The sequence below is a fragment of the Haliotis rufescens genome, unplaced genomic scaffold (assembly GCF_023055435.1).
Source record: "Haliotis rufescens isolate VD_foot unplaced genomic scaffold, xgHalRufe1.0.p SCAF_12, whole genome shotgun sequence".
NCBI classification, from domain to species: domain Eukaryota; kingdom Metazoa; phylum Mollusca; class Gastropoda; order Lepetellida; family Haliotidae; genus Haliotis; species Haliotis rufescens.
Genome location: NW_025963802.1, coordinates 13,103,285 through 13,116,952, shown reverse-complemented (window position 1 = coordinate 13,116,952; position 13,668 = coordinate 13,103,285). Strand labels below are relative to the sequence as shown.

Below are 13,668 nucleotides of genomic sequence, written 5' to 3'. Positions count from 1 at the left end.
AAACTTGTGTGTATCATCAAAATATTGTGAAGTAACCCTGCGTATTCGATTAGCAAATCAGCGACTTATTTTGAAATTATAACGGGCATTCCGTCAACCTTGCCAAACTCCACGATGACAGTCAGATCATAATCATTTGCCATCACACTTTCTTTTGGAAGTATCATGGTATTTTTGAGTCCTACAAAGCTCTCGAACCCACACGACACCAGTTTGCAGGGACTAGATGAATAGTGTTTTTAAATATTTAACTTAAATACCCACATGTGTAAAAACTAGTGGGTAACAGAAATTTGAATACCCAGATAGAATTACTGATACCCAATGATTTTAAAATGCATGGGTAAAATACCCACAACACCAAAAGCTTATCTAGAGCTCAGATTATCAACATGTACAAACATAAACTGATTTCAAACCACCAACATCATGACTGAATGAACACAACGTTTGGAGTATATGCTTACTCCTTCATCAGGTGAATGATGGAGGAAAAAGTGTATACTCTAAAACATTGTGTTCCTCATAATAAAGAAGTTGACATCCATAAATTCTCTTCATCATGATCGAATAACTATCAATAATCAACCATTTCAAATAATCAGTTTTTAGAATCCATGAAATACATATCAGTCTTTGTAATAATGTAAACAATTAGGTATGCTCCTTTCAAATCATGACATGTTATAATAATAGTAGTCAGTTTGACATCATGCACTGACTATATGGGTATAGAAATTAGCACTAGCCCAAGCCAGTTTCGCTAATGTTAAAGATATCCTAAGGGCTGGTAGAATTTTGAACATTTTGGGGATGTTCCTCTAAGTTATTACAATTAGGGCTTGTACTTCATACATTCATTTCTTTTCCTGCTGACAGTGTAAATAGGATATCTAATCCTAAATAAGAATGTTCAATGTTGTGGTGAAAATTGCATTTGTAAACAAGCAACCATCTGGTGACATGTGACCCGTCATAAATAGGCATTTCATTTACATGCTTATTATTTTAATAGTTTCCTTTTTGATACTATTTGAAATTTCTCTGACAAAGTCTGGTTATTCTTAGACGTATCACTTATGAATGACAAATGTTGACTCAAAATATGTCACTTCAAGACTCCGGTGTGTGACATTCTAAGCTGCTCATTGAACAGATAAACATAACAGCAGACACCCAACCAAGCACAGTACAGATTACATAATCAATCAAATGCCTAAGAAACCATGGCAACTGGATCTGAACTTTCAGCATGTCACTGGCCTGACACACAGCAATCCATCAATTGCATCTGACGATGTATACGTATAATGCTAATATAAATATATACAAAGCAGACATTATTCAGACTTAGAAGCATCAGAAGCAATCTACGAATGATCAATGAACATCATTATGTCAGGCTGTTAGTGTTGAGAATTTTTGTGAAAGTAAAAAGTTGAAAATGTCTCTTATGCTACTCATCAGTTGGATTAATAGAGCCAAATGTCAAATTAAGTGATTTATCATCATGATCATTGTGAACAAAACAAAATTATTATGTACATGATGTACCATGGATAGATTTCTTTACAAAGACTTCAGAAATTTGGCTGATATTTGGCTCTTATTCATGATGATTATACAATTTCAAGTTGGGTACAAGATAAATCTTGACTTATTGACGATGAGGTGAGTGAGTATGGTTTTACGCCGCTTTTAGCAATATTCCAGCAATATCGCGGCGGGGGACACCAGAAATGGGCTTCACACATTGTTTCCATGTCGGGAATTGAACCCGGGTCTTCGGCGTGACGAGCTAATGCTTTAACCACTAGGCTGACCGACCGCCCCTTTTTCTGCAGAACATTTTTAACAAGAAAGTTGGAAATGTAAACGATGAAATCAAACAACTGAACAAGTTCATAATCATAGACTTAGTATTAACTAATATGTGTAATATGTATTGTGTTCTTTGGTCTTCTTTACATTGTCTGGTCCAGACTAGATTATTTACAGACCACTGTCACATAGCTGGAATATTGCTAAGTGCGGCATTAAACAAAACGACAATGAAGAAAATTACATGCAGAACCACAATTAGTAGTGCAATCATGATAAATGAAAAACATTTTTACTTGCGCTGGAAAAGAAAGTGTTACCATACCCAGTAACCTGGTGGCTCAGGCTTCATGCAAGAACAGAGATATATTTCCTTTATGCAAAACGAGACAACCTACCAAGTTGTCATGGCCTGTCATATTTGAAATCTGTAATCACTGATCATAATTTGTTAGTACTGTTCATTATATGATGGATGTTTTATTAGCTTAGATTATGTGCAGACAGGTCAATAATGATGTAACACTAACAGAAAATGTACCTCCCAAAACAAAGTCAATTCTTGCTTTGGCCTTGTAGTTGGAATCAATTTTATTTACGCTCTGACTAATTGCTCCTTCATAATTCCTACTTTATAATTCCAAAAAATGATACTGTAGTGCAACTGAACAATAAGAATTTTATCTTTACCATGTTTACAATAACAATGGTCTCTTTTCTGTGTTCTGTGGTCAATACCATAGTGGATGCCGAAATAGTCTGTCATACAGACCCTGAAAGAAATATACCCAAAACAGCCCTTGCAAGTCTATAATAGTCGGCAAGTCTAGATTACTGAAACTGCTGAAGTGTCTGAAGGAAAAGAGTCCAGATAATTTAACAACTGTCTTCTGAAAGATATGTTCATTTCAGAGGCTACCATAGGTATATGTCAGTCTAATGAAGAACAAAAACATGTTAACAGAAGTCAGATCATGACTTGTCTTCACAAATATCATGAAGGTTATTAGGCAATGTTAGGTGGACAAGATGACTAATATTGCTCAGCGAGCAAAAGCTATGAAACTTGGTGGACAAACCATGCAAACTGATGACTTCAAATTCTGATGCTTATGAAATGTCTCCATGGTCAGTATTGTGAAAAATATAAGAATGTTGAGGAAACAAATGCTTCTTATCTCTTTTCATACCCAATCACAGTCTGTGCCAAAAGGAGTCCACAAGCCTGAACTTGGCCCTTAGCATCATTTTCAATTTCAGTAGACTTTAATGTTATCATACAGCTATTTTGAGCAAACCGAATCTTACTAGACTAAGGCTTCAAACTAGGTGGCTAAAGTAGCAGAATGCTTTCATGATCACCCATTGATTGAACATAAATCATACATTGCATATAAAAAAACATTTCTTGATTGATTCCCACAAAAGAAAAGGCATTACATGTCATAGAATCATCACTTGTCAATTTTACTAGAATTAGGCATGACAACTAGTTGGCAAGTAGGGAAAAGTTGTGACTTAATCTCCTAAACGTAGTCACATTACATTGAGTACACAGCTAATTTGAAATTGCTTTTTGAGTGTATATCCTTATCCTTCAAACTGACCAGTTGGATTTAGCTGATGGAGTCAATGGTATCCACCTCTGCTTTTGCTTCAGCATCTCTACTCAAATGACCCAAAGAACATAGGGAAAACAACTGTGTTTCACACACTTTGACACATGAACGAACGGGATGACTAGTTTCATTGTTTACACAACAATAACCAACATGAAGATATGCAGCCATCAGCTGATCACGGGCTAAAGCAAAAGCAAACTGGACGTAAACTAATTCGGCTTGGAAAAGGCTCCATATTTTAACATACGTTCAGCGTTTGCAGGATAAGCACTTATTTTGACTTGGAAAACCCTTGACGAACTTTGAGCCTTGTCAGCAAATCATGACTAATTGATCTTTCTTCAACCAGCTGTGGATGTAAGCATACAACAGACATTTTAAGTTCAGGTCTACTGCAAGTAGGAAAGCGAAATTCATAAAGTGTGATACACAATAATGTGTAAGAAAAGTGCAGTAACAATATCGTGTAGGAAAAAATGGACTAACACTCAAATTTGATCAAAACTGAAAACACCACTAGGCCAGAGGCCCGAACACTTCCTTACCAGCAGCGAAATGAAGAGGTGTAGATTTCCTCCCTGCGGTATCCTTGGAGTTAACGTTGTGAGAATTGACTAATTTCTTAACTTTGCTTAAATCACCATTCCTACAAGCTTCAAATAATTCTCTTCCAACGTCATTTGAAGAAGGAGAAGAGGGCTCATTTGGGAGAATAGGACGACGGCCAGTCGCCATTTTGGACTAAGTTGCTAACATCTCGTTCGCACAACGAGATTGCGCGAGACTAATTTTGAATTTTCTGCGAAATTACAAAATAAAGTGATCGTTTGTGACAAGCTTATTTTTGGGATAATTATTATTCTGGGATAATTATATGCATCCCATATAGTACATGAGTTGTCAAAAGGTATTAATTAGGGGATATAAATTTGTTAAATCATTTTCACAAATCATTGAAAGGTACATCGTCATCACGAAGCTCACATGGCGGGAAATTTGGCGTGAAGTTGTTTACATTATCCAAAGTCGGCACTGTTTATACTTCATATTAATATTACTCAAACATGTCGGAACTAGATGCGCTGTCTCTGGAGGAAGATGAAGAGGTTGAAACTATGACAGCAGCTGAAGTACTTCAGAAATTAGAAGAGGTATCAAACTTGAATACATTTGATATTTGTCCTGATTCCGATCAGCAGTAAGAGTTGACATGTGTGTCAGGAAATCCTCCTACCCGTTTGTTAGTGTTGTTCCCTTACATCTCCCATATCTGTGAAGATCCGGGTTTGAATAGGTATTCAGCAATCCCTGCTTGTCGTAAGAGGCAACTAACGGGGTCGGGTGGTCAGGCTCGCTGACTTGGTTAATGCACGTCATCATCTCCAAATTGCGTTGATCGATGCTCATGACGTCAATCACTGGATTTTCTGGTCCAGACTCGATTATTTACTGACCGCCGTCATATAGTTTGAATATTGCCGACTGCTGTGTTAAACATCAAATAAACAGAGAAAACCAACATAGTTTTGCATAATTATGTAGACATGCTGCTTCAACTAATTAGCCCACATGTCACCACAGAACCACTGCGCTATCACAAATAATCATACCCAGGTAGATCTGGGTTAGAATAGGTATTCAACAACCCATGATTGTCGTAAGAGGCAACTAACAGGATCGAGTCAGCATCCCATGCTTGCCGAAAAAGGCGACTATGCTTGTTGTAAGAGGCGACTAATGGGATCGGGTGTTCAGGCGCTGACTTGGTTGATCTCCCAATTGCATGGATCAATGCTCATGATATCATTGACTGGATTTTCTGATCCAGACTTGATTATTTACAGACTGCCTTCATCTAGCTGGAATATTGCTGAGTGCGGCGTTAAACCAAAACCAAACACGAATAAAGTAAACTTGCAAAGTGTGTTTGTCATCGTAATCTTTTCAATACTGAAATTCCTCCCTCCAGTTGTGTTTTATGGACAGAATGCACCCACTTCAAAGGCTACAGCCTAATCACAGGTTTACTATTCAGAGCTCAAAATAAGCTGCGTATTTGCATAAATACGCAATACATAAACTGAAATGTGTAGACAAATCAAAACCTAGTGTATCAAATACGCAACAAAAACTATAAGTACTCTATTGAAATAAAATTAATGTGTACATTATAACAATTAAATAAACAATTGCGTATATTACAACTGTTAGATAAAATGATTGTGTATCAGCCGATCGCCAAATTCACTTAACAACAGTTACATTCGGAAATGCTTCTATGACAAACTTACTGATAGATGCCAATTGAAAAGTATGTTGTAGAAAGTGTCTTTCTTATAGTGCTAGGTTTTGCAAACAAAAATGGCTTCCCAGAAAGGGGGCTGCAAGCAGACGCAGACAGGTATACTACTATTCACATATTTTTGAATGATTTACAGGGATTGTTACAAATCAGGTTTAAAGTTAAAATACCCAAATGTTAAGAAACAGGGGGGTAAAATGTTTTTGAATACCTTCTAAAAATGATGGATACCCAATCAAAATCAAACCCCTGGGTAAATACCCAAATAACCAAAAGCTTATCTAGAGCTCTGCTATTGTTACTAAGAGCGTAAATTGAGGACAATGTGTCAGTACTTAATCCAGTTAATCACTTGCCTTAAATTGTTTATTGTCGCTTTAGATAGCCGAGCATGGCCACAGATGTTTTGATAGGCTGATTGTGAACACCAGAACAGCTCGGAGATTAACAGTTTGTAATAAACATAAACATTGACCACGCAGGATCACAAAGTGAGTTTTCTGCTATTAGTGCTCGTTTATCAAGCGATCAGCACTAGTGTAGGACTAGTCCAAATTTACTACCCTGGTACCCATCCCCTAAGACCCGACCCTACCCGGTACCCCCTGTAGGTCTCAAGAGATAGGTACAAAATGTCCGATTGGGAAAAGTTTGACCGTAGCCCTGGACAAAATGTATTTAGATACACGAATAAAACGATCTGGTCATGCATAAACTGAAGATGACTGAAGTTTTATAGTTATTCAAACATATAAAAGTCAGAAGGAATGGGTGCACAGTCAAAAAGAAATGCGAACATTAGTGACTTGTAGTGTAACCAAATAGTTCTACCGGGTAAATCATTTTTGTCATTAAACAATATATAATGTGACTAACCACGGGTCGGGGGTAGTCCTGCGGGTACCCGGGTCGGGGTGGTCCTGTGGGTACCCAGGTCCTCCTCAGTACCCACCCAACCCGAGTACCCGAGTTACCTGTCCCAGCCCTAATCAGCACCTGATTGGTTAATACCTTTATGTTCATGCACAGTAGCCATTTTTTCGCAACACTCGGAACTTGATAAAAATTGTTTGATTTTAAAGACATATTCCATACCCTACCTCACAAATAACCCCCAGGGTCTTAAAGGGATGCCTTACCCTGATTATGGTAAACAGGTGTTTGATTGGCAAGAGGTGCCCCACCCTAATCATAAAGGGGTGCTTCAGTGGAAAGGGGATCCAAGGGCTAAGAGTATGGTTACCTACTTTAAACAAAATTAACCTTAAAGTGCAAGATGCTTGGAAAACCGAGACAGAATTAATAATTTCATCAATTATTGGAACATGATATCTCTTCAGGAGTTCCTCAAAGATGTGACATTATATTTTTTCTGGTATGGTTTTTGGTCTTGACTCTTGGCATGATATGCTGCATATTCAGGTAGTGCTCTAAACTCTGACATGGTATGCTGTATATTCAGGTAGTGCTCTAAACTCTGACACGATATGCTGCATGTTCAGGTAGTGCTCTAAACTCTGACATGGTATGCTGTATATTCAGGTAGTGCTCTAAACTCTGACACGATATGCTGTATATTCAGGTAGTGCTCTAAACTCTGACATGGTATGCTGTATATTCAGGTAGTGCTCTAAACTCTGACACGATATGCTGTATATTCAGGTAGTGCTCTAAACTGTGACATGGTATCCTGTATATTCAGGTAGTGCTCTAAACTCTGACATGGTATGCTGTATATTCAGGTAGTGCTCTAAACTCTGACACGATATGCTGTATACTCAGGTAGTGTTCTAAACTCTAAAATGGTATGCTGTATATTCAGGTAGTGCTCTAAACTCTGACACGATATGCTGTATATTCAGGTAGTGCTGTAAACGCTATAATGGTATGCTGTATATTCAAGTCGTGCTCTAAACTCTGACACGATATGCTGTATATTCAGGTCGTGCTCTAAACTCTGACATGGTATGCTGTATATTCAGGTCATGATACAATATGCTGTATATTCAGGTAGTGCTCTAAACTCTGACAATGTAAGCTGTATATATTTTCACGCATGGTTCCGAACAGTGGTATGTGGCGGTCGGGTTGCCTAATGTTAAAGCGATCTCTTAAAGCCATGCCCAAGACCCGGGTTTGAATCCTGACATGGGTACAATGATATTGCTGGAATATTGCTAAAAGCTGCCTAAAAACAACACACTCACTCACTCACTCACTCACTCACTCACTCACTCACTCACTCACTCACTAAACACACTCACTAAACAGTGGCATGATATATTTCAGGTGTGGTTGGCTCTCAACTCTGATATGATATATTTTCAGGCATGGTTAGATGAGAAATTCTCCCCTGACCTCCTGGAGGCAAAGACCGACCTTGTGGATTGTATGCTGGAGCAGATCACAGCCATGGAGGAGAACATTCGATCAGCCAAGAGGGGAGATTTTAAAGTCAGCATTCATAGAATGGAGGTGAGAAGTCACATGTCAATGTATAGTCTGGAAGGTAATTTAAGGTACTGACGTTTACTACAATATCTGGAAAACTATTGGACCTACTCCAGTCAAAGTTGGTATGAGATTATTAAACAGTCATACATAACTGGATATTACATTTAAAGACAATCGGTGCGTGGATAAAAAATCTGTCTATTTAGCTATCACTATATTTCATCAACAACCAGACCTGTTCGTCACGGGTGGAACAAGCATTCATTGAAGCAGCCATCTGCTTAATGCTACCCCTGCGTCACAGGGCCATATGACACAGTTGAACCAATCAACTCAACTCGAAAGGGTGCACGGGAATCATGCAAGCACAAATACGGTGTTAGCGTTGGGCGTCTCAACGTGCGTGATTCCCGTGCATATGTAATATCCAGTTATGTATGACTGTTTAATAATCTCATACCAACTTTGACTGGAGTAGGTCCGATAGTTTTTCAGATATTGTAAATCGTCACGATATGGCTGAAATATTGCCGATGTGACGTAAAGCATTAACTCACTCACTCAGATATTGTAGTAAACGTCAGTACCTTAAATAACCTTCCAGACTATACAGCCTTAGATGTTGATCTAAAGTCTTGTCCAGATAACAAATGTTAACCTTATCTAACTGGTCCTCTAGAGTTTGTAGCTAGTTCTGCTTGAATGAGACAAAGATGTTTAAATTGTCTGTCAGTTTAGTTCAGCGTTAAGAACTAGTCATTAAACTGCAACTGAAAGTAGTGAAGGAAAGGAGAAGTAGCTTGTACAGTTAACCTGGTTTCCTCAAAGATATCAAACTGTCAAATGAACATTTCCACAAACACAATCATTCCTAAAACACAACAAACATCTCAATCAAACTAGCATTCCATACCTACAACTGTCAACCTCACTGATACGATTTATGTGCTGTCATAACTACTTCCTGAATGACAGTTGTCTCCCTTACATCAGTCGCATCTGTCTGTCAGCAGTTACTGCTTAGTTCTTTTATTTGTTTGTTTGTTGCTTAACGCCTCACTCAGCAATATTACAGCTATATGACGGCGGTCTGTAAATAATCGAGTCCAGACCAGACAGTCCGGTGATTGACATCATGAGCATCGATCTACGCAATTGGGATACGATGACATGCATCAACCAAGTCAGCGAGCTTGACCACCCGATCCCGTTAGTCGCCTCTTACAACAAGCATAGTCACCTTTTACGGCAAGCATGGGTTGCTGAAGACCTATTCTCTACCCGGATCTTCATGGTTGTTCTAAAATTGATTATACACATCACTCTAGTTTTTTTCTCTCATATTCCAGCACAGTGATGGTTTGAATACTGATATACTTATGGAGTGTGTGTATCACACAGACATGTCATCTTCCTGAGGCAAGGGAGTTAACTGACTCTAAAAGTCTAGTTTCCACCCTTGCCGAACTAGGCTGGAATTCCCAGGCTTTAGCATAGCCCCACCAGTGGCTAGTACAAGTTATATCCCTTCTTTGCCTCTCCAATGGACCAATCAGATTCCACCTCTCGTATCACTTCACTTGCATTTGCTTCAAACAAAATGGCGGCGCCCAGTCAAGAGGATATTGTGATAAGACGGATCTTACATCTCGAAGTGCATCAAATCACGTGAGCACCTTGATTAAAAACAGGAACAGATTTGGAAAATATCTGTTGACAACGAGTTGGCGGTGCACATGCTTTGCAAATCCTGCAATCGACCTAAAATCTGCATGACAGTTTACTAACCGGATTTCAATTTCGTTGGGCGATTTTGATCGGAATATGCATAGACTCGTTAGTCCAGCCAAAATCTAACTCCATAATACCAGCCTAGTTCGGCAAGGGTGGAAACTGGACTATTAAAGTCAGTTAACTCTCTTGCCTCGGGAAGATGCAGACATGTATGATAATCTTAATGCTTCCATGTAAAGGATGCCTTGTTTTAAATTGGTTAATGAAAAATATCGCGTGACTATTACCATGAACTCATTTTGCCTCCATGTCAGAGGGCATGGCTGACCCAGTCATCAAAGGCATCACAATTCACTGAGTTGCGTCCCTTGGGCACGCCAGGAACCTATGATTGTAGTCCCAGTTCGCCCCGATTATGTTTCTAGGTTTGTCTGCACCATACCCGTGCTTGTGGGTTTCATGAAAGTGGTAAACGGTTAAGTCCTGCATCACTTCGGGAATTCATCCTTTATCAAGCTGATGTGCCGTAATATAACTGGAATACTGTTCAAAGTGACGGTAAACGTCACTCACCCAACCAAACCCACACACTCATCCTGTTAGTTGCCTCTCGCCCCGATTATGTTTCTAGGTTTGTCAGCACCATACCCGTGCTCGTGGGTTTCACCGAAGTGGGTAATGTCTGATACTTGCATCACTTTGGGCTTTCCTCCCACATTAAGCTGACACATGGTGATGTAACTGTAATACTGTTAAAAGCGGCGCTAAACCCAGCTCACTTACTCACTAGTTGCCTCTTTTGGCAAGCAAGGGTTGTTTTAAACCGGATCTTCATGGTGATCATTGTACATTGTCATAAGGTGGGTGGGGTAGCCTAGTGGTTAAAGCGTTCACTCGTCACACCGAAAGTTGGTTTTGATTCCCAAAATGGGTACAATGTGTGAAGCCTATTTCTGGTGTGCCCCAACCATGACAGTGGTGGAATATTGCTAAACACAGCAGAAAACCAAATCACTCACATGCTCATTGTACATTAAACATTGGTCAGTACTTGTTAAGAATTTTCTTCATGTTTTCATTGTCCATTTTCTTTCCATCTTTCAGATTGACAGAATCCGATATGTACTCAGCAGCTACTTGAGATTAAGATTAGAAAAGGTAACTATTTTAAGGGTAAGGGGAGTGAGGAGACAGGACTATAATTCACGTCCTTACCGTCCTACAGCAGCCGTATTGAAAAAGCCATATATGGCCATTTTCTCAACCATTTTATTTTCAAATTGTAATGAAATTTGGTACATGTGTAGTGAGTATTGGCTCGGTATTTATTTGTTCCGTTCTTTTAGACATTTTATATTTTGACCTTGACCTTTGCAATTTGACCTTACTGCAAGCTGAACTTATGGCCATTACTCAGCCATTTTTGTTCAAAATGTTGTGAAATTTGGTAGATGTGTAGTTAGTAGTGGGACAACACATGTGTTCCGTTTTTAATGATATTTTATTTTTTATTTTTTTTTTATATTTAATCTTTGGCCATTCCTATATTTTCTCTCAAACTGCGTTACCTTACACATCATCTACTTGGAAAGCAATCCACCTGGAGATTTCACTTTCCCACCAATGATGACACCCCAATTTGTTCCGGAGTTTGAATCCAATTTTGCTATAGCAGCCATATTGAAATATATATTTAGGAAATTTGGTATATGTGTGTGACCCGTGAAGATACGGGTTAGAACAGCCTTCAGCAACCCATGCTTGCCGGTATAGTCGACTATGCTTGTCATAAGAGGCGACTAACGGGATCTGGTGGTCAGGCTCGCTGACTTAGTTGATGCATGTCATCGATCCCAATTGCCTAGATCGATGCTCATGATATTATCTGGTCCAGGTTTGTCTGGTCCAGACTCGATTATTTACAGACCGCCGTCATATCGCTGGACTATTGCTGAGTGCAGCGTTAAACAACAAACCAACCAATGGTATTTGTTTAAAATATTCTGTTTCTTTTGAAAATCCACCAGCCACTTGTGTTCAGTGTTGTTGCTGATGTTGCAGATTGAGAAATACTCCGCCTACGTCCTGCAAGCTGAAGCCCAGAGGAAGGATGATGACACGGCCTTGATGTCGCCTGGCGAATACACTTTTGCAAAAGAGTAGGTAAAATGTGGATTAACATGTCTGAAGTTTTGTTGGGGGTGGTGGGGTAGCCTTGTGGTTAAAGCGTTCGATCGTCATGCCAAAGGCCTAGGTTCGATTCCCCACATGGGTACAATGTGTGAAGCCCATTTCTCGCTGGGATATTGCTGGGATATTGCTGGAATATTGCTGGAATGTTGCTAAAAGTGGCATACAACCAGATTGTAAGGTGCTACTTTATGTCAGATCGAAGCCCAAGTTTATCCCACAAATGTTTAATTGGATTGAGGTCAGAACTTCTAGCTTTGGTTAGAATCCGTCCTCAAAAACCTATGATGATCTTAAGAGGCGACCAAATGGATGGGATGATCAGACGGTCTTGAAGGTTCCAAGTTAACATAAGTCTACTCGTCTGAGACAAGTATGATGTAGGAAGAGCTGATGGCATTTCGTTGTGGACTATCACTTTCAACATTAAGTAGATGGCACCACTGTAGCAGATCAGTTTGTGGACTAGTGTGAATAAAGATAAATTTCTAACCCTGGTCTTGGTTGATAGCATGTCCTTAACTCACTCACTCACTCACTCACTCACTCACTCACTCACTCACTCCATGCAAATATCATTGATTCATTCCTAGGGCTTGCTTGTTGTAAAGGGGGTCAGACGTTTTCTGAAATGGGGTCATCATGACCTTCAGTGTTCCCGTTTACCGTTAATTACCAGTTTTCTACCAGTAAAATTGGGCTTGGACCGGTAATTCATGTGACTGCCAGTCCTGTGGACCGGCAAATAGAGCACCTTTTAAATCTTTGTTGTTGAACAAAACATCGGCGATATTCATACAATGTATAAGATAAGTATATTTTTTGTATGAAGTCAGCTTGTCTGTTACCTTAAGGGTTTCCCCTTGTTTAATTTTAGTGCAAGGAAATAACATTTTGCTTTGCTTCAAGGTTAAATATATATTTGTAGCGACTTAATCTTGAAATATGAAAAAAGGGGAGAATCTTGTGACTGGACTTTGTGTGAATGACGTGTAGATCTAACTAAGTTACTTCAGAGATGATGTCAAGTTGAATGAATTAAAACCTGGTTATTTTTAAACGTTACTTAATTGTTGAAAGTTGGGACTGACAAAAATTAGGAGGGGACATGGTAATTTTCAGTGTTGCCAATCCACCAGGACTGGTAGTTTCAAAAGCCAGCGGGAACACTGACCAATGAAGCAATTGACATCTAGTATGTAAATAGAATTATTAAGTTCTTCATGCACATCAAAGTACAATATTGTGTAATATTTTTATGACTAATTGACTTGCATCGCAAAATACACAGTCAGGTAACTTTGTTTCATTTCCTACTCAACAGTTGCCACACAAGGACCACACATTTGACTAAAGATAACTATTTTGGTTCTTACAAAGTGTTGAGTCAGAGCTCCAGATAAGCTGCGTATCTGCCTAAAATACGCATCAGATGTGCAGAAATATGCAGTCATATAAAAACCAAGCGTATCAAATACGCAACGAACATTACAGATTCGCTACAAAAATCAAACTTGTGCGTATCATCAAAATATTGTGAAGTAA

The 13,668-nt window shown here is 39.0% G+C and overlaps 2 protein-coding genes across 3 annotated transcripts in view; one reads left to right on the top strand and one right to left on the bottom strand.

The window, feature by feature from the left end:
* Window positions 1-4,211, bottom strand: part of LOC124142023 (poly [ADP-ribose] polymerase tankyrase-1-like) — a 43,937-nt gene extending 39,726 nt beyond the window's left edge. For both annotated transcript variants that reach the window (XM_048393370.1, XM_048393371.1), the window contains exon 1: window positions 3,989-4,211. In XM_048393370.1, the coding sequence (XP_048249327.1) occupies window positions 3,989-4,178 (190 nt within the window). In that variant the 5' untranslated portion in view covers window positions 4,179-4,211. The remainder of the gene's footprint in view (window positions 1-3,988) is intronic.
* Window positions 4,212-4,397: 186 nt separating this feature from the next.
* Window positions 4,398-13,668, top strand: part of LOC124142024 (DNA replication complex GINS protein SLD5-like) — a 35,082-nt gene continuing 25,811 nt past the window's right edge. The window contains exons 1-4 of the mRNA XM_046510262.2: window positions 4,398-4,594; window positions 8,074-8,220; window positions 11,038-11,091; window positions 11,995-12,092. Coding sequence (XP_046366218.1) covers window positions 4,508-4,594; window positions 8,074-8,220; window positions 11,038-11,091; window positions 11,995-12,092 — 386 coding nt within the window. The 5' untranslated portion in view covers window positions 4,398-4,507. The remainder of the gene's footprint in view (window positions 4,595-8,073; window positions 8,221-11,037; window positions 11,092-11,994; window positions 12,093-13,668) is intronic.